Raw genomic sequence first — 19,942 nt, 5'->3', positions numbered from 1 at the left:
TAGCTTAGTAGACAGCAAAAAATATAATATATATAATATATTTATATCATTATGTTTAAATACTTATAAAGAATTAATAACTAACCTCATTATTACTAAGGGAGACTACACAAAGAAAGGGAGAGAGCCAGTTTAGATTAGACGAGCCCTGAAAGATGGCCATCCATTCAAAATGGGTATTAGCAGAGTGTCCCTGGCAACTTCTCTTCTAGTATTTTGGTATTGGTTTACAAGTTGGGTGGGGCTGAATAGTTGGCAGGGTGTAGAGTGGGGAGCAGGGCAAGAGTTGAGGATGGGTTTTGATAGCATATAAATGGGGAAGGAGGGTCCTTGTATATATATCATACTTCTCTTTCCACTTTAAATCAACTTCCTCTTTGAAGAAACGTTTGCCTATGATTCTTCCTTACTTGGGCTACTTGATGCAATAGTTGGCACCTATAAACGTCCTCTTGCATTTCTTATAGGATCCTTCGTGTTCTTCTTCCTTCCTTCGTTTCATGACCTTTCTTCTTCATTCATCTTTTGTTTCCTTTTGTGGAGGCCACTGATTCTTACTGCCTCCAGGGCAGTGGAAGGAGGGGCTTGATCCCACAGTTACAGGTTTTCTTCCGCCTTGGGGTCTCGGCAGGTGCATTCATCCAGATCACAGTCAGCAGCAAATGGAATGACCTAGGAGAAATCAAAAAGAAGTTGAAATCACTCATGTTTGCACCAAGCACCGCACTTTCAACCAGCTTTTGCTTTTTTTCTCACTTGGTCCCAGAGGAAGTGTGGGATTGCGTGTCAGTATCACAGAATTGAAATTAACACTCAGTTCTTTCACTTACACACCATGTCTCTCTCCTTAGGCAAGGTAAACCTTCCTTGCTTCACTTTCTTTATATATAAAGTGGGAGGACAACAGCAACTACCCAAGAGGGTGTTAGTGTAGTTTAAATAAGATGATGGATATGAAACACACATTTCCAGGCACCTCTAATATCTGTTACTACTACTTCTAATATTACCACTAATGTTCAAAACTACTGCTCTTAATGTTTTTGTTGTTATTATCAATCTTCACAAAATCTTTGTACAGTAGGTAAGATGAATGTTAGTATTTTCTTCTTACAGGGAAGGTCAAGAGAGGTAGGGTGACTTAACTCAAGGTCATGACACTACCTGGAAAACCAAGGCTCTATTACCTAGCTCTATGTCTTCTACTTTTTTGATGTTCTTGGGGCCAGAGAATCATGTCTTCTATCTTCATAAGCTTGAGGTTTTGCCCTTCTTGAACCCAGGATATACTTTGGCTTGGTGAAACAATGCATCTCTCTATCCATTGTTTGTGCCTGGATTGCCTTCCTGCTATGTAATTATCCCTCCTCCAGGTCAGAGATGGTCCAGCAAAAGTTGCTCTCTTCCTGCTTGCACTGCTACCAACAGATAATCATATTTTTTGAGTGTCCATAATTAGCTTCAGAGAGAATTGGGCATTCAGGAGACATGATGTAAAAGTGGTAAAGATTCTGCTCTTTGGGCATGGATAGTCAAATGAAACAACAATAGATCAGCATATTATTTAATAGTCCCAGTACACTGAAGAGATAGGCTGGGTGACTGGGCAAGTGGGCTGGAGAACGGGTGGAGGGGTTTGAGGAAATTTCCCTGCATATTTTCACATATGAATTAAATGTAATTTAGGAGTCAACAGGGGTGAAATGCTTTTTCAATCCTGATTCATGTGTATACTGGCCACAGGCACCAAAATCCATTAAAGAAAAACCCTACATCTGCTGAGTGTGAGATGGAGATGGGGAGAGAATTGATTGCTTTCTTCCGAAGTGGTTATGCCTTCCTGAGTAGAAATGGGATCCTTGACCAGTTACTTTCTTCAAGTGAGACCAGGAACTAGTTGGCACGATGTCTGACCTGCAATCCAAGCTCTTGATCTGTTTCTCATGGTTTGGGATTTGCTGGTTTTTAGAGCAAAAGAGGGCCAAATTGAACAGTGATACAAAAGTCCCTGAGCTCTCTGCACTAAATAAGTTAATTCATGTCAGTGGTGAGAACAATGCCTGGCACAGAGTGAGCCATCAGTAAATATTACCCATTAGGAGGAGTATTCAGGTCTGTGTAGAGGTAATCATGCAGACGTGACTTTATTGTGGAGACACATACAAGGAAGGAAACATTCTTGTGTATTTCTGATTCATCAGATCGGCCAACTAGCGTCAGTTATCTTTGGAGCTCTTGGGTTTTCATCCATATTATTCCAAATTTTCAGCCTATTCAATTTTATAGGCTTAGCTTAAGCATATCTTCTATTTTAATAGAGTCCAGAGCAACAGGATAAAAGGCATCATCAAGAAAAGGGCTACTGCTCAGGATACAGCAGGGGATTGCTCCAGGTAGCTTGTGGTGGCTGCTCAACATACACCTGCAATGTGCTTGTATTTCACTTTATAGGATTATTCATTTAGCTGTGAAGTTTAATAATAAGTGGATACCACTTCATGGATAATCCTGCCTCTCCAAGGAGTGGAAGCCATTTTTCCCTACCTACAGAAATTTTTCCTGGACAATGATAAGCAGGTGGGAGTCTTTGAGCAGCAGAAGCATGGCTTTTCTCTAGCAGTTACAGGACTGACGATGAGAGACTAGTGTTTTCTAACAACCTATCCTAAAATTACTATCCTTAATCCTGTCACTGGAGAAGCTCCAATGTTTGTTCATTATCATTCCCTCTTCCTGACTGTTGAAGAAAAACACATTATGATGCAGCATGAAGGAGAGCTAGCCACAGGTCCTGCCTCTATTCCTGGAGCTACTACCCACTCCCTCCCACTCCCAGGCGCCCTCACTCACCTTCCTGGAGGAGAGCGTGGAAGAGCAGCAGTCTCCCCCATCGTAGTGGCAGTAGGCCCGGTTGTTGATGGTATCACACCAACCATCTGCTTGGAAAGGCTGGCAAGGGGGTAGCATGTCAGGGTCGAAGTACAACTTCACTCTGCTTCACCCTATTCTCCCACTCATCCCACCCCCAACAGAATCCATGGAACTCGAGACATTATGATGAGAGAGCACCGAAGGGGCAGGGTAAAAACGGACCCAACGTTCTCAAGAAGTTGAAAAGTCTCAAGCTAAGACCACTGGATCAAAGGAATTGTCAAATTTCACAACGAGTGTCTGCTCCTGGCCTACTCTAGGGACCAGAATGGTTCATTTAATTCCTTGATCAACTTTTTCACCTTCTCATAATAGTAGGTCTTTACGTCATTAGGTAGGTTACAAAATATTTTCACACATGTTAACTCTGTTGATCATCAGGAAAACCTGTGCATCAGGCAGGTTTGGCTTTAAAAGTCCCATTTTAGGGGGCTTCCCTGGTGACGCAGTGGTTCAGAGTCCGCCTGCCGATGCAGGGGACGCAGGTTCGTGCCCCGGTCTGGGAAGATCCCACATGCCGTGGAGCGGCTGGGCCCGTGAACCATGGCCGCTGAGCCTGCGCGTCCGGAGCCTGTGCTCCGCAACGGGAGAGGCCACAACAGTGAGAGGCCCGCGTAACGCAAAAAAAAAAAAAAAAAAAAAGAGTCTCATTTTATCAGTGAGGAAATGGGGATAAATAGACATGACAAAAATTACTCAAGGTCACACAGCTAGGTCAAGCAGAGTTTAGGATTAGAAGTCATGTATCTTGATATTTTGCTGCTTCTCAGAGATTAAGGACCATAACCTCCATCTCTTCTGGTACTTGTACTTAGAGACCCTAATAGTCCTGGGTTGCTATAGACTCAAATGGTGTTTGTCCAGAATGCAGTGGTCCTAGGGTTTGGGACACCAGTGCTGGAACACAAATCATCCCACGTGTACAGCTACTTCATGCACAGCAGGTAGACACAGGGTTAGAGCAGAGGAAGCCAAATGGTTTCCATCTACTCCTGTTACTGCTGCAAGTTAACAGGAACCAAAATGGGAAAGGGGCCCAGGCGAAACCAGAGTTAGTGGAGTGTTTCACCCCAAAAGGGAATGTATGATAAGAACAGCAACGAACGGTTAAAAAAAATAGCTTAGCAGCCCAACGCATTGTTCCTCTAGAACCACTCTCAGAGGGAAACAGTGTCCCACGGCATCCTGGAGGGTGCACCAGCCCAGGCAGCCCACCTACTCAATCACATTAGCTGCTCCCCATCCTGAGTGGATACCCAATTGCGAAGCCTCAGGAAGCATCTCGTAGTCAAGCTCTTTGGGCCGCAGGACAGTCAGTAGACTCTTGAGGCCTGAGGCCACCTTCCAGTTCACATATTCAAATCACTTTCTCTTCCCCCACCCTCCTTAAATGTCAAATAGAAGGACTGTTCCCTATTCCACTCTGCTTTGATGAGATAGATCACTAAAGTAAAAACTGGCCATTAAGGGACTTCCCTGGTGGCGCAGTGGTTAAGGATCCGCCTGCCAATGCAGGGGACATGGGTTCGAGCCCTGGTCCAGGAAGATCCCACATGCCACGGAGCAACTAAGCCTGTGCGCCACAACTACTGAGCCTGCGCTCTAGAGCCCACGAGCCACAACTACTGAGCCCATGTGCCATAACTACTGAAGCCCGCGCGCCTAGAGCCCATGCTCCGCAACAAAAGAAACCACCGCAATGAGAAGCCCGTGCACCACAACGAAGAGTAGCCCCCACTCGCCGCAACTAGAGAAAGCCCGCGCACAGCAACGAAGACCCAATGCAGCCAAAAATAAATAAATAAATACAATTTTTTTAAATGGCCATTAAGTAATTTTCAGCAATTGAGTTACATCAGAATGAGCTCATCCAAGTTATTTCTTCAATGTTTTGATTTATTCTATGGGGTCCTGAGGTCACTTGAATATCATTCCAGATGTATACCAGTTTGCGAACCTCTGAGAAGCTGCTACTTGTGGGGTGGAACTCAACAGCTGTCACACAGCTGCACAGCAATGTCAGTTGAGAGCAGGAAGTGAAAATGAATTCTGTTCTCAACACACGCCTCACTGGGATAAAAGATATAGATTTTGAGATGAGCATTTGTCTTTAACCCTGGAGCCAGTTACTCGGGCTCTGGAGAACTTGGAATAACTATATAATCATAACTTGAATCTACAATTGCAGCCAAATAGGAGTCAAAATACAACTAGCTGCATCCTTAACACCTATAGATGCCCTTGGGTTCTCCTGGGAGGACCAGATACATCCATTGAGATTCCCCTAGAATTTTCTTTTTCCAGTGTTTGGAGTATATTTTCCTCATCTAACACTGCATCTGTTACTTTTCCTCCAACCCTGACTGACTCATTGGCAAAACTTAATCTGTTTCTTCTTTCTTTTCCATGTAATCATCTATAAAAATCCAAAGAGCACCCAAAATACTTCTCCTACATATAAAAGTATGGTCTTCAATATGGAGGATTAAAGGGAGATCTAAAGAAGATCTTCCTTTTCATAAGAACAACTTAGACATTTGAATGGATTAATAAAAGATCCTGGGAATCTTTCTTTCCAACCTCTTCCCCAAGGATGGCTTCTCATCTCAGGAGTATTAGGGAAGGTATGTTGAAAAGATTAGAAATTGTCTAGGTGACCTTCTCTAGAGCTCACTAGACTTTGATGGCTATAGCCTGGACATGATTTCTAGAATGTTCTTAAAGGGTCATCTGGGAAGAGAAGGGAATTTATAAAAAGGAGCATAAATACAGAGAAAAGGTTGGAAAGACACAAGTATTTAATTTACTATATACCTATTAGAATTAATTGCTCCTCCCCTAACGTGCCAAAAATAACTACTCCACCCTAAACAAACAGAGTCTCCTATGGCAACATGTGCCTGGAAACTTGACAGCTTGAGTCCAAAGTTACAATGGAAAAAAATAGGAAGGGAAAAATGACTAATCAATCCAAAGTTTTTAAAGTATCTGAAGACTGGACTAGGTTGGGGGACGCAAATCTCAATAATTGAAAGGTGTCTGACTTGGGACATCACTCCGCCCCACAGGAAACTTCCCCAAGGAATGGTGACCAATGTGTCTCAATGGACACCAATGTGTCCATAGGTGAATTTTTCACTACCCATACATGCACCTCATTTTCCTGTAACATCAGAAAACGAAGTGTTCCAAATAAGAGAATTTTTCAAGTACCTAAAGCTTATTTCTTTAAGAGCCACTTTTTAATTTTCATTTTAATTGTTTTCACAAAAGAAAAAAACCTGTATAAAATTCCTGTTTCCTGTGCTATGCAGCTGCTTCCCACTAGCTATCTATTTTACGTTTGGTAGTGTATATATGTCCATGCCACTCTCTCACTTTAGCACAGGGAGATCAGCTAGGTGGTTTGTGACCACCTAGAGGGGTGGGATAGGGAGGGTGGGAGGGAGGGAGACGCAAGAGGGAAGAGATATGGGAACAGATGTATATGTATAACTGATTCACTTTGTTACAAAGCAGAAACTAACACACCATTGTAAAGCAATTATACTCCAATAAAGATGTTAAAAAAATTCCTGTTTCCCTGCCTTTTAATAACTTATAGAATACAAAATCATTAACATGAATATTTTTCCTTTTTACTTACAAGGAGGCTCTTTGCATTGGGCTATTTACCCCTTTACTAAATGAGCCTCCTTCAACACACAGACACAGACACAGACACAGACACACACACAGACACACACACACACACACACAGACTCTCTCTCTCTCTCTCTCTCTCTCTCTCTCTCGTCAAGCTTTGTAGAATTATACCTAAAGTGAATACTTAAATCTGAGAGAGAGGCTGGGTTGCTCTTCTTATGATGTATGAGCATGATGATACCTAGTTTAGTTGTTATAGGAAGGCTTTTCTTGCCAACTGGCTATGTTCCAGGCAGTTGAGGTGGCCATATGAATGGAAGTGCGTAAGTGATGAAATACAAAGAGGAAAGGCTGTCAGTCTGTCCTATCCGTATGACTTTACTTCTCAGAAGTAAGATAATTTCTCCTTTATGTTATATTACCTGGTGATATTTTCTGTTTAAATTGTTCTGGGGAGTTGGGTATAGGAATGGTAGCTCTGTCTGTTGCCTATGGATGTAGTCATTTATTCAATCACTCAACATTTATTCCTCACCTATTTGTACCAGGCATTGTTATGAGGGTACAGAGAGAAATAAAACATGGCTTCAGTCCTCAAGAGAACACCCCACTTGCAAGTATAGCTTATGATGACGAGTGCTAGCATAGAGATGCAGATAGAAGTACCTAGTCCAGATTTGGGGTGGGTGGGGACGTGGAAAGGACGACATGAGCTTTCAGGGGCTGGCTTTGCTACATCTAGCCCACATGAAGAAGAGTTTAGCACTGGATGATTCAGAGGGGTAGAGGGGCCTGAGTAAACTGTGCAAGTGAAAGAGGAGGGTAAAAATAGATAGGCAGGCTGTCCCAGACTGCTCATCGCAGAGCCCACTGTCAGGAAGAGTTCCATAAACTTTGACTGATTGGCTGATAGTACCTCTATTATGTGAATTAGATTAAGACCATTTTTCTTTTACAGCTTGCAACAGAACCCATGAGCACACTGATGTTCTAGAAAGGTTAGTTTGGGCTTCAGACCTTCTGCTTTACTAACATAAATATTGAGATATCAGCCCAAAGTGATTATATCCCTATAGGTAAAGCATGGGACAGGAGCCTGATAAGTAATCTTGAGGAGTGTGTTAAAACAGGAGAAGACGCTAATCACATTTTTGTATAATGCCTAACACTATTTTCTTTCTCCTACATCATTTCCCATCAAAACCTTCTCGTTATGTGAATGACAAATCAGACCCACACCCATTTCTTCATATTGATTAGGCTACATCAGGCCAAAAAAAGCCATCTTCCAAGGCAGCTGTGGTGCCACACCCAGTGAAGTCCATGCAGCAGATGGAAGTTCTCTGGCTCTCCAATGAATGGTGGCCTCCAGCCTGGCTCTTTCAGCCCTTGGATCTGCCCATGTGTCCATTGCTTCACCTGCGAATCTCAGGGGCAAAATTCAGAGGTCTTGGAGGCCCCTCAGGGACTCTTGATGACCAGAACATTAGTTGCTTTCTTTTTTTTTTTTTTAAGGACCATAGATGCATAAAATTCAAAGGCTGGATGGATTCTTGAATACTATTTAGTACAAAACTCTCACTTTACAAATGATGAAACGGCCCCTTAAAACAGTGAAATGTCTTGTTTGCCAGGCTAGTTGTAACAATCCTGGGAACACAGCCCAAATTTCTTGATTCTTGATGTTCTTTCTGCTAAACCATGCTACCACTATCTGATTATTTCATTAACCTTTTAATTTATTGGAAATGCAGAGTAACAAATTCCTTTGGCACCTCTATAAAAAGGGCTTAGGTGCAAGAACATTAATAATGAAGTGAACCCAGCGATCCAGTGTAGAAACAGAGAAAGGGTCATATATATAATCTCAATTCCCCTAGACCCCCCCACCACTTCACTTCTGTTTTTCTCAGTTGCAGGTTAAAAGTTTACCCAAATAAGCTACTTGGTACTATAGCTCCTTCTGGTCTTGGGGCTCGGTTGGCCCATATTTTCCTAGAGGCTGATTTTGCCAGGAGGAAGCAGCACTGTGCTCCCATCCCATCAGCAGATGCCTGCAACCCAGAAACGTTTATTTCTGGGCCCTAGAATGCTGAAACCAGGCATGTTCTGCTCATTGCAGTCATCTGAGGAAAAGAGGAAATGGAGTTGTTCCACTCCTCCCGTGTTCACCCGCTGGGGTGGGAGGGTGCCAGTGATCTCACATATGTGGGTTTGCAACAATCTTCTTGGAAAATGTAAAATTAAAATCCACAGATACCCTGAGATGGGTTGTGCAGGAAGAATTTCTCAGATACAAGCTCCTCTGGAAAATCTCATCTGGCTTCCTAGACTCAGAGAGTTCTCCTTGCCTGTGTACTACGGTATGTTTTATCCATATGTGCATTATAGGACTTGACATTCAGAATGTATTATCAAGGGCTCAGAGTCTAATCCCCCTTCAGTCCCAGCTGCTAGTTCACTGCCTGATGCACAGTAGGTTCTCAAGAAATAAATAACTATGATGGTGGCTAAATACATTTTTCTTTAGCATACTTTATAACCAGATCCCTCCCTTTCATTAGTCCTCTCCTACTAGGTGCAGAGGCATACTAGGCATACATTTATTTCTGAGTGGGAAGAAATAGTAGAATACACCATCTAAAGTTCTCCTATTAACAAGCTAAAAATGTTGAATAAATTTATCAATATCATCTCAGTTCTACAGGTGGTATAATAAGAAAAGAATGGAAATTGCCAGGGGCCAACAGCAAAAAGAAGCTGAAAACCAGAGCAGAAAGAAGACAGTGAAACTGTGGCTGTCCTAGGAATGTTTGCAAACACTATCTGTAATCAAGTTGTTGAGTTTTTTTTTTTTTTTTTTTTCCATTTTTTTTTAAGTTTATTTATTTATTTTTTTAATTAGTTTCTGCTTTATAACAAAGTGAATCAGTCATACATATACATCTGTTCCCACATCCCTTCCCTCATGCATCTCCCTCCCTCCCACCCTCCCCATCCCACCCCTCCAGGCGGTCACAAAGCACCGAGCTGATCTCCCTGTGCTCTGCGGCTGCTTCCCACTATCTATCTACCTGACGTTTGGTAGTGTATACACGTCCATGCCTCTCTTTCGCCTTGTCACAGCCCACCCTTCCCCCTCCCCATATCCTCAAGTCCATTCTCAAGTAGGTCTGCGTCTTCATTCCCGTTTTGCCCCTAGGTTCTTCATGACATTTTTTTTTTAAATTCCGTATATATGTGTTAGCATACGGTATTTGTCTTTCTCTTTCTGACTAACTTCACTCTGTATGACAGACTCTAGGTCTATCCACCTCATTACAAATAGCTCAGTTTCGTTTCTTTTTATGGCTGAGTAAGTTGTTGAGTTTTAACAGCTGATCGGGAATCGGGGCCCAGGTCTTGGGGCTTTGCAGGATGGAGATCTTTTAAGTGACTGTTAGAATTTTAATAAGATAAAATGTGAGGACTGATATGGAATGGCATATGGAATGGTGATGCTGCACAGGTAGTTTGGCTCACATGGAACTAAGAGATTTTCTCCTGCCTATCAGCCCTGAAGCCTCCATGGTTCAATCCAGGCCTTGGTAAAGTCACTAGTCACTAAGATATTAAAGACATGCTGGGTTACCAGCAAACAGCTGAAACTGCGAAGAGTACCTCCTTGAAGGCCAAGAGTCTACTCTTCAAACAATAGATAAGCAAGAGATAATTGAAAGGAAAGCAATGAAGATACACATTCTGTTGCATAGGCAGAGGGAAACAGCCCCGTTTGGTGGCCCCTAGAGAGGGGTCAGTACTCAGGTCTACTCTTGTGGTCTATTGTGCTTTACTGGTCTATGTGAGATCATGTAGCTTCTGAACAATTTTCACAGAAGAAAAAACCTTTATAAAATTCCTGTTTCCCTTGGGCTTCCCTGGTGGTGCAGCGGTTGAGAATCTGCCTGCCAATTCAGGGGACACCGGTTCGAGCCCTGGTCTGGGAGGATCCCACATGCCGTGGAGCAGCTAGGCCCGTGAGCCACAACTACTGAGCCTGCGCGTCTGGAGCCCATGCTCCGCAACAAGAGAGGCCGCGATAGTGAGAGGCCCGCACGCTGCCATGAAGAGTGGCCCCTGCTTGCCACAACTAGAGAAAACCCTCGCACAGAAACGAAGACCCAACACAGCCAAAATTAATTAATTAATAAACTCCTACCCCCAACATCTAAAAAAAAAAAAAAATCCTGTTTCCCTGCCTTTTAATAACTTATAGAATACAAAGTCATTAACATGAATATTTTTCCTTTTTACTTATAAGAGGCTCTTTGCATTGGGCTATTTACCCCTTTACTAAATGAGCCTCCTTCAACACACACACACACACACACACAACTCATGGGTCAAGCTTTGTAGAATTATACCTAAAGTGAATACCTAACTCTGAGAGAGAGGCTGGGCTGCTCTTCTTACCCTCAAAAAAGGAACAGCAAATGGGGACCTTTACAGGGTTGGAAAGAGAAGCCTGATTATCACCAGCTTATCTCTATCTGACACCAAAACCAAAGTGTAGTCTTAGAATAGTAATAGCCAAGTAGCGCAAAAACAAATCTCTTCTGAGAGAAACAGAATGCATTGAGAACGGAAAAAGAAAAGCAAACAAAATAAGGTCAAATGACTTCTTTCACCTGTAATAATTTTATCTGCAGCAAGGTACCCAAAGCTTAGCAGCTCCTGCCCAGGAAAATGCTCAAGGCTGTACAGCATGGTGACCCAGAGTATGACGTATGGTGTGAGATAAACCTCCGCCCAGGTCCCAGCTCTGTTCCTTACCAACTATTAGAGCCTGAGCGAGTTACTGTGCTTTAGGCTGCGGTCTCCTCATTCGTAAAATAGGAGTAACACCTATTCAGAGGGTTGCTGTCAAGAAAAAAATGAGTGAATGGAGGTGAAATACTTAGCCCAGTACCTGGCCCACAGTAAGTACTCAATGAATCCTAGTTTTATGAAGGCGGCAGGAATGTACCATTGCTTTGTGCCAGTGTGGGTGGGTGTCTGAATTCCCTCCAGAGAGACTCTGGTCAAAAAGATGTCAAGATTCTGCCACCCGTACTTTAGAGTCAAAGCGTGGACGCTCTCATCCCTGAGAGCCTCCTGTTCCCTTCACTCTCACCGTAAATGCACCCATCTGAGTCATGGAGGAGAGTCGGGTGACAAGGGAAATGGGTCTGGGACTTATAAAAATAGAGTGGGAAAGGCCTGTCTGGCTTCTGGAAACCAGGGCTCTCCTCCAAACCATAGTGGTGACTCAGGTGTCTTAGCCTCTGAAAAACCCCAAACCGTCACAGACACCTCTTCCCTGATGGGCACCACAGGAAAACAGGAAGGTGAGAAGACTTTCTGTGACTTACTTTTCAGCCAAAAATCACCTCCTAGCAGCTCCTTCCATTTAGCTGCAAAAAAAGACCTGGCGGCGCAGGCTCCCCACCTCACTTACAAACACACGACCAGCTTCCCCACGTGGCCCCTCCTCTTGGCCCCAAACGGCCCTGGTGCTTCTTCTCATCCACCCCCAGGGGGGATGTTAGGGCCCCGATGGTGAGTTTGGGGCAGCAGGGTGTTCAGGTAGAGTCTGCACTTATCTGTGCCAGAAAAACACGGGCTCCAAGTCAGAGCTCTGCTTCTCACCAGAGACGTGAGAAGAGAACACCTCCCCACGGTTCTTGGCACACTCTCTCGGGGGGCTTAACAAAACGACAAAGCCCTCCTGCAGATCTGTGACCTGTCCCTTGGTTGAGAAACGTTACTGTATAGAACCACTGCTGCTGATGGGACAGTGTCCTGTGCTGTGGGCCCTTTTCTCCCTCCACCTTTTACCAAAACTGTCTGAGGCTGTGAGAGCACCCTGTGCTCCAATCCACTCTCTGCCACCACCTTAACTCCTTCCTCAAATCCCCGTAATCACTCACAAGGTCACTGCCTGCCCCTCGCCATCAACCCCCAGCTCCATGTCCTAAACAAAATGCCTCCAAACCTTTTCTCTCCTCCTCCATCGGTCTCACTCCTGCCTTTCCCTTTTCTCTGGAGCAGCGGATCCTGCACAGTCAGCTAGTCCAGATTGGATGCCAGTGATTTCCAGTCCTTTGCTGTTAAATTGGGATTTCATGGCAGCTCCACCCTCCTCCTTCTTGAACCACACAGCAGTCCTCCACGTGACCTAATGGCTGTGCTGGGGCTCCCAGTGGGAGCTGATGATGACACACCCTCAGAACCCATTTGTGTCTCCATCGCAAGGCTGGCGGACCCGTTAATTCTCATGATTTTGTTTGTCTTGTTTTCACGGTGGGAGGGGTGTTACAGGTGGCCTGCAAACTCTCCTGACGGTCTTGCTACATGGCATTTGGCTTTCTTCTTTAAAAGAGGAAAAAATTAACAACTGTGTGTTTGGGGGAATTTCCTGCCTTGGCTCCAGATAATTGGAGCCAGCCTACTGTGGTTCAAGGTCAGAGGTAGAAACGTTGAACACAAGAGGTCTGAACTGTGCAAGGACTACGGGTCAGAGACACTTCCGCTTTGTCTCCTTTTCTACTCCTGTTTCCTTCCATCAGCCGTAAGGCCCCTACGTCAGCACAACACCTAACACACCACACTAGCTGCTTCGTGAAGAGCTGGTGAGTGAGACACGTGCCGAATCGACTTCGTAAGCAAGAAGGCAGAATAGTTTTTGCTTTCTACTCCTCTGGCCTTTCCTCCAAGATAAAGGTACCTTTCCTCTGTCTGGCTCCCCTATAGCCTCCCCATATAGCCGTTCTCACTATCAATGACTCTCTAAAACATCACGGGAGTCCTGGGAGAAGGCCCCGGGCGGTTGGGGTCCTGCTCTGACTTCGAGCGTTCCCCTCTGCCGTCCCCTCTCCGGGCTCCTCGGCCAGCCTGCAGTTCACGGGAGGTTGAAGCAGGCCTGAGCCGATGGTGGGAATGTTCCACGGCAGCCCCCGACACGCGTGCTGCCCCCCCGGGTGCCCCCAGCACACGCACTCGCAGGTCGGCATTGCTTGCTCCCCGAGCCCGCCCGTGGAAGAGGACGGGGAATGCAGACTGTGGGTGGAAATGACAATATTCATTGTTTGGATTAAATATTTTTCTTGGCCCTCCTGGTGTTTGCTGAGCGTCTTTTGCTTTTTCCTTCCCATTCTCTCTCACTCCTTCCCTCCTCCCTCTCTGCGTCCTTCCCTCCACCTCTTTCTCCTCTCTCTCTCTCTCTCTCTCTCTCTCTCTCTCTCTCTCTCTCTCTCTCCCTCCCTCCCTCAGTAATCAAGCACACTGAGAGAAATTTCAAGGAGAAGGCAGAAACTCCTAGGGTGGGAAGACCTGTTTAAGGAAATCAATCAACGTAGTTGACAAAGGCTTTGCCATTCTGATACCACAGCCAGCTCTTCACTGGGGTGTTTCACTTTGGGGTAAATCTAAACCTATTAATACATTGCTTTGAATTTTTGTAAGTCTTCATGGGATATAACTCACAGCACTTGTTTTCTCTCTCATTCTCTCCTTCTTTCATATATATGTAATAGGTGTGTATATACATGTATATGCATAAATATGATGCATAAATGATATATACATACTGTTCGTATATAAGATAAACATGTATATAATAATCACTAATATATAATATTTATAATACTGATATATAACATTAAAATATGTGTTTATATTTTATACACAGAAACAGACACGTACATCCATATAAAATTTCTCTAGAAGCTCCAGGAATAAGCAGTGCCTCTAAAGGTAAAGATAACTTTACAAACTAGAAACCATCATATAGAAACAGGATACTATTTCTATTTTATATATGGCATTTTCTGTGTATCAGGCACTGTGCTACAAGGTTTGTACTCATGATCTTATTGAATCCTCACAACAACCCATTTTACAGAGGAAAAAACCCAAGGATCAGATCTATTAAGGAATCTGTCTCTAGAAAAGATGTGGAGCCACCGTCTGACACCCAGGCCTGTGCTATAACCATCCTGACATGCTCACACTGCCTCTAGCATTATTCACCATATAATAATGATATGCCTCACTTCACTTTTCAGAACTGCACATCTGGTCCAATCTCTACCATAACTATGGGCATGAAGTAGCCACTTTCTGGATGGAAGGTCAGTGTCACAGAAGTCCATAAGAAATGTACCATCTAGGATATTTAACTTCAAAACATATACTATGAGCCGGGCATGGGGCTAATTGCTGGAATCCTAGGATATCTGTTTCATACATACTTAGTGTGTCTCCTATGAACAAGGCATGACAAAACATTTGCCTTAAAGAAGGTTTGGTGGCGTCAGCCTTAAATAAGGCAGAATGTGAACAGCATCTGAGACAATAAGAAAAGAAAATCACAGGCCAATGGAGGATTGATTGCCAAAGTAATTTATGGCACCAGTAAGAGCTACAGAAGTCCAGAACAGGAAAGGGGCTGGGGCATTTCAGAAAGGCTTAATGGAGTAAATGGGATTAGACTTAATCTTTGAGGATGGATAGGATTTGGGCAGAGAAGTAGGGAGAAAAATCCCAGGAGGAGGGCAAATATAAACCAAGATTTCAAATGGAAAAAGAAAAGATATATCTGTGGTTTTCTGCCTTGAGTATTAATGGCCTAAGTTTGGAATTAGGTCAAAATCTCCATCTAGAGGAATCTAGTCCTCATCCCTGAAGCCAATAGGGAGCAGTGGAAATTTGGGAGTTTTTTTTGTGTGTGTTTATTTATCTATTTTTTGGGCAGAAGCAGAACATGGTAAAAGTTGTGCTTCAAAGGTTGGATCTGGGGACAGTGTGGGGAATTTCGGGAGACCACTGGAGGGCTCCAGAGTAGGTAGAAGTTGACCTCAAGCAGATAGCAAGTGAGAAGAACAGAATTTTGGGTCCTAATATGGAATAGGAAAAAGCAGAAGGGAGGGATTTTGTGAAGGACTTGTCGGTACTTGGCAAATGGCCATATTTAGGTAGAAGACCAAGGGAGATGAAGGTTTATCTGTGACATTTTACTCAAATCATGCTAAGCTTTTCTCAAAAAATTAGCTCGTTGAGAACACAGCTAGAAAGACTTCTCACTAAATATAAGGACTGAGTCACAGGACATAGAACCTGATCCAACAGCAAACCCTATTCTACCTCACAGTGAGAGGCTCCACACATTTTCTTTTTCCATCTAAACAAAGCCCTAGAGGGTCTCTCCTGCCCGATTTCTGCTAGACTTTCCCCACAACTTAGACATGACTATTTTATCACCCCCAGTAACATCCAGGTCCAGCTGAGTTGCGGAATGGCAGGAGGGAGGTGGCATGTTTATTCTAGAATATTTTCTTGCCAATAGTCTTGTTTCTTTTAGCTCTGGTCTAATTTTTAGTTCCTGTGTCTATGAGCAGCTCAGTTTGTGTGGCTGGCTGATTACCGTGGTTCTCATCCTTAACCTGTCACGCCATCCTGGGTTGTCAGCCCAACTGTTCTATTCCCCGTTAACTGGTCCATCCATCCAGTCTCACTTTCACCCATATGGAACCTATTCTCTGTGCAAGTGTCTTGTTTACATTCCCTTTATCTACGGGATGCTGGTCTGTGTATCTTATTCACTCAACCACTGATCAGCTGCATCTGTTTCACAACATGTTCTCCAGTCTCACTTCCTTGGTCTCTGATCCTTGCTAAGCAGTGTTCCTGGGTCCGCCTCCTCTTCCTCTGGACGAAAGCTTGCAAAGCCCAGGGAGAAGTCCTAACAGGTGACCAGCACCCCATGTTCATCTCTCAACTGACTTCCCTAAAGTCCTGCATTTCTAGTTTGTGTGTTCTCTATTTGTTTATTCGTTTTTAATCTTCCTACCAACTTAAGAACAGGACAGGGACTCCGGAATCAGCTGCTTGGGTTCATTGACAGTCTCATTTGCTAACTCTGGGGCTTTGGAAATGTAATTGAATCCTCAGCCCCTCAATTTGCTCAACACTAAAACAAGAATGATAACAATGGTAATAATTCCTCACAGTATGCACCTGGCATACAATAAACATCCAATAATGCTATTAAATATACCATGGAACCAGGAGTTATTTTTCTGTTTGTTTCCTGAGTGCAGTGAGCCTGCATACCCTGGGTATCAATGTTTCCCTGTCTGTGAAGGCACAGAGCAGTTCTCCCAGAGGTGGCTACCAGATCACCTGGTCATTCTTCTTCTCTCTTAACTATGACGAGTAATACCAGGGATCTTACCATTAACCTCGCACAACTATAGGGACAGAGTGACTTAAGGCAGGCAAATGCATAAGCCAAGTTATCTGAAATCCTAGTCATCTCTCTTAGGTTCCATTGTTGACAGCTGAGGGATAGCAGCAATGCTGTGTCAGAATTTGTCTTTGGTCCCCTGGTCTCCTTATTTTCTGTCATCCTCATCTCCATGCTTGACGGCGCTCCCTCTGACAACTCCCATAACTAGTGTATCCATCCCTACCAGAGTATCTGCACATTCTTCTATCCCTCTGGGAAGCAGCAGACATACTAAGGGCTCAGTGACAAATATGTATCTGCAACTAAATAAAAGATAATATATTAAGGCAAAAAATGACTTTAATTGTGGAAAGATTGGAGCTTTGTGAGCCACTCGGCAAACACAAGAATTTGTGGGTGAAACAGGAGCATACGTAGTACCCCCAAAATTATGTAGTAGAGGTAGTCACCTGTTAAGCAAAATTGGGAAACCCATTTCTAAGTATCGGGACATTTTCTACCGGACTGAAGCGAGCATGAGAAAAACACCTGCTGTTATGGACTGAATTTTGTTCCCTCAAAAAGCATATATTGAAGCCCCAGCTCACAAAATGATGGTATCTGGAGGTGGGGCCTTTGAGGGGTAATTAGGTTTAGAGGATATCATGAGGGTGGGACCCTCATAATGGGATTATTACCCTTATAAGAAGAGATAGCAGAGCTTTCTCTCTCTCTCTGCCATGTGAAGACACAGTGAGAAGGTGGCCATCTGCACACCAGGAGGAGAGACCTCACCAGGAAATTGAATCAGCCAATACCTTGATCTGGAATTTCCCAGCCTCCAGAACTGTGAGAAATTAATGTCTGTTGTTTAAGCCATCCAGCCTATGTATTTTGTAAATAGCAGCCCAAGCAGACTAACGCTCAAGACTTATTTAGTGAATTTATTAGTTTAGCTATTTTTACTGATTTGTCAACCTAAAGAATCCCCAAAGATTTTGTCTGAAAAAAAGGAGCAGGAAAAGGAGGTAAGGAGAAGACAGACAGGCAGGAAGCAGCTCTCAGAGGAAGCCCAAAGAAGTAAAAAGATCATTGGCTTCTCCTGTTCAGTAACTAGGCAATTCTGGATGGGTCTGGCCCTCGGGCTGGGTACACAGGGCATGAAACTAGAACAGGTGAGCACAGCCAATAAGCTGGGCAGGCTTCAGACACTCCAACTCAGCTACAGTGTCATCAGGGTCTTAAGTGGTTCCAAGGCCAGAGACCATTACTGGAAATCTAACAGCATTGCAGACATGCACCACCAAGTTTAATATTTCTCACATTAGAAAGACTTCAACTGAATCTAATCTCATTTTTAATTAGTCCTCACATTACCTGGTGAGGCAGATTAATATGATTATCCGTATTCCACTGATGGGGAAAATGAGACAAAGGGCCATGCCTCAAGGTCACTTAGGGAATGAGCAATAGAGGTGAAAATTAAACTTAGGTATTTTAAACTTCCAAACTAGCACACAAGGGAGAGGACAGTGGGGAGCTGATTTCATCACCATCGTTTGTTCAGGATCCTTCACATCTGGATAATGCATACTCAATTTACTACCTGGTTTCTCTAATTAAAAAATAAAAGACTCATTCTAGTTCTGAACCCCCATATTCCATTTTCAAGGCATAAGGAATTTACCAAGTATTCTCTGCCAGGAGCAGCCAAAGAAGTTGATAAAATGCACATCACTCAGACAAATGTGAATATGTATTGACTATTTATGGAATGTTTAATATTAGACTACATTGTGGGGAGTGGGTATAAATACAGAAGAATGAAACATGCCTCCTGTCCTCTAGAACCTGGTCTAACTGGTCCAACTGAACATTCACAATAGGTAACCAGCACCAACACAAATAGCACACAAGTCCAAACACATAGGCAGGAATCAGGTCTTTTCTTTGTTCCCTGAAGTAGATGTTCAAGCATTATGTGTTGACAAACTGTTGGCTGAGCTTATTTCAGATCAAACTGAGATATTATTAGTGTGAGAGGTAAGCTCATAGCATCATCATACACCTCCCCTCCTTCCAATCCAGTTAATTTCATCTTCAACCTCTTTCTCATCATCCATCACACCCAACATCCAAATGTTCACCCTTCTACTGAAGAAACAGTTTTGTATGCAGACTCTCTTCTCTCTTTTCTTTCTGCTTCCTCAGTTCAGTGAGGTAGGTGGCTGTTACATTAGTTTAGGTGAGAGAGGATAAGGTCCTGACTTCCGTGGTCCAACTTTGCCACCATGCTTTTCTTCCTAAAATATAAATTGTATAATCTTTTTTCTGTGATTGAGATGTTTAATGCTCACTGAGATGTTTAATATCTGTGTGTTTCCCTGTGTTTCCCTGACTCACTTGTCGTGGGCTTGAGGCCATGTGACCAAGTTCTAGTAAATGGGAAGGCAAGCAGAAGTGACACATTACTTCTCATCTAAGGGACTCAAGAATTATTGGCCTCTCTCTGTATTTCTTCTCTGCCCTTTTGGAGGAAACCATGGAGACGACATTTTGAGAGCACAGAGGCGTAAGATACAAGAAATGAATGGGTGCTCCAGAAAGCTATGCCAGACTTCATGTAAGTGAGAGACAAGTCCTTTGTCATGTTAAATCACTGAGATTTCCGGGTTACTTTGTGACCACAGCCTATCCTGATTATTTCATATTCTACTTATAAATCTTCAATGGATCAACACTGACTCCAGGATAAAGTCCAAACTCATTAGCTTGGCACACGAAAGCCTGAGTGATCTAGCCCTAGCTTAGCTCTTTAACCTCCAGTCATTCCACATTCCTTCATGTTCCCCATGATCAGCTTCACTGAGCAGACTAATAATATTTTCTGTGATACGCCACTGGTATTTTGGGGTTGTTTGTTATGTGACATGATTGTAGAAACATTTAAATAATACAAAGATTGGTATTAGAAGTGGGGTGCTGCCATAACAAAAATCTAAAATGTGTGGCATTGGTTCTAGAATGGGGCATCAGAAAGCAAAGGAACTGTTTTAGGAAGCTGGAAAAATGAAGTAACTCACCATGTAGTGGGGAAAAAAAAATTATTAAATGTTTCCT

At 43.5% G+C, this 19,942-nt stretch overlaps 1 protein-coding gene across 1 annotated transcript in view; it reads right to left on the bottom strand.

Moving 5' to 3' along the window:
- Window positions 1-597: 597 nt before the first annotated feature.
- The window catches only part of PAPPA2 (pappalysin 2), a gene marked incomplete at both ends in the record, with an annotated part of 293,108 nt that continues 273,763 nt past the window's right edge, over window positions 598-19,942 (bottom strand). Inside the window, 2 exons of the mRNA XM_081225317.1 lie at window positions 598-672; window positions 2,851-2,949. Of these exons, the coding sequence (XP_081081443.1) occupies window positions 598-672; window positions 2,851-2,949 (174 nt within the window). The remainder of the gene's footprint in view (window positions 673-2,850; window positions 2,950-19,942) is intronic.

The sequence above is a fragment of the Mesoplodon bidens genome (genome assembly GCF_964165515.1).
Source record: "Mesoplodon bidens genome assembly, chromosome: 2".
Taxonomy (NCBI): Eukaryota; Metazoa; Chordata; class Mammalia; order Artiodactyla; family Ziphiidae; genus Mesoplodon; species Mesoplodon bidens.
Note: the sequence above shows the minus strand (reverse complement) of the source record. Positions and strands in the feature narration are given on the sequence as shown.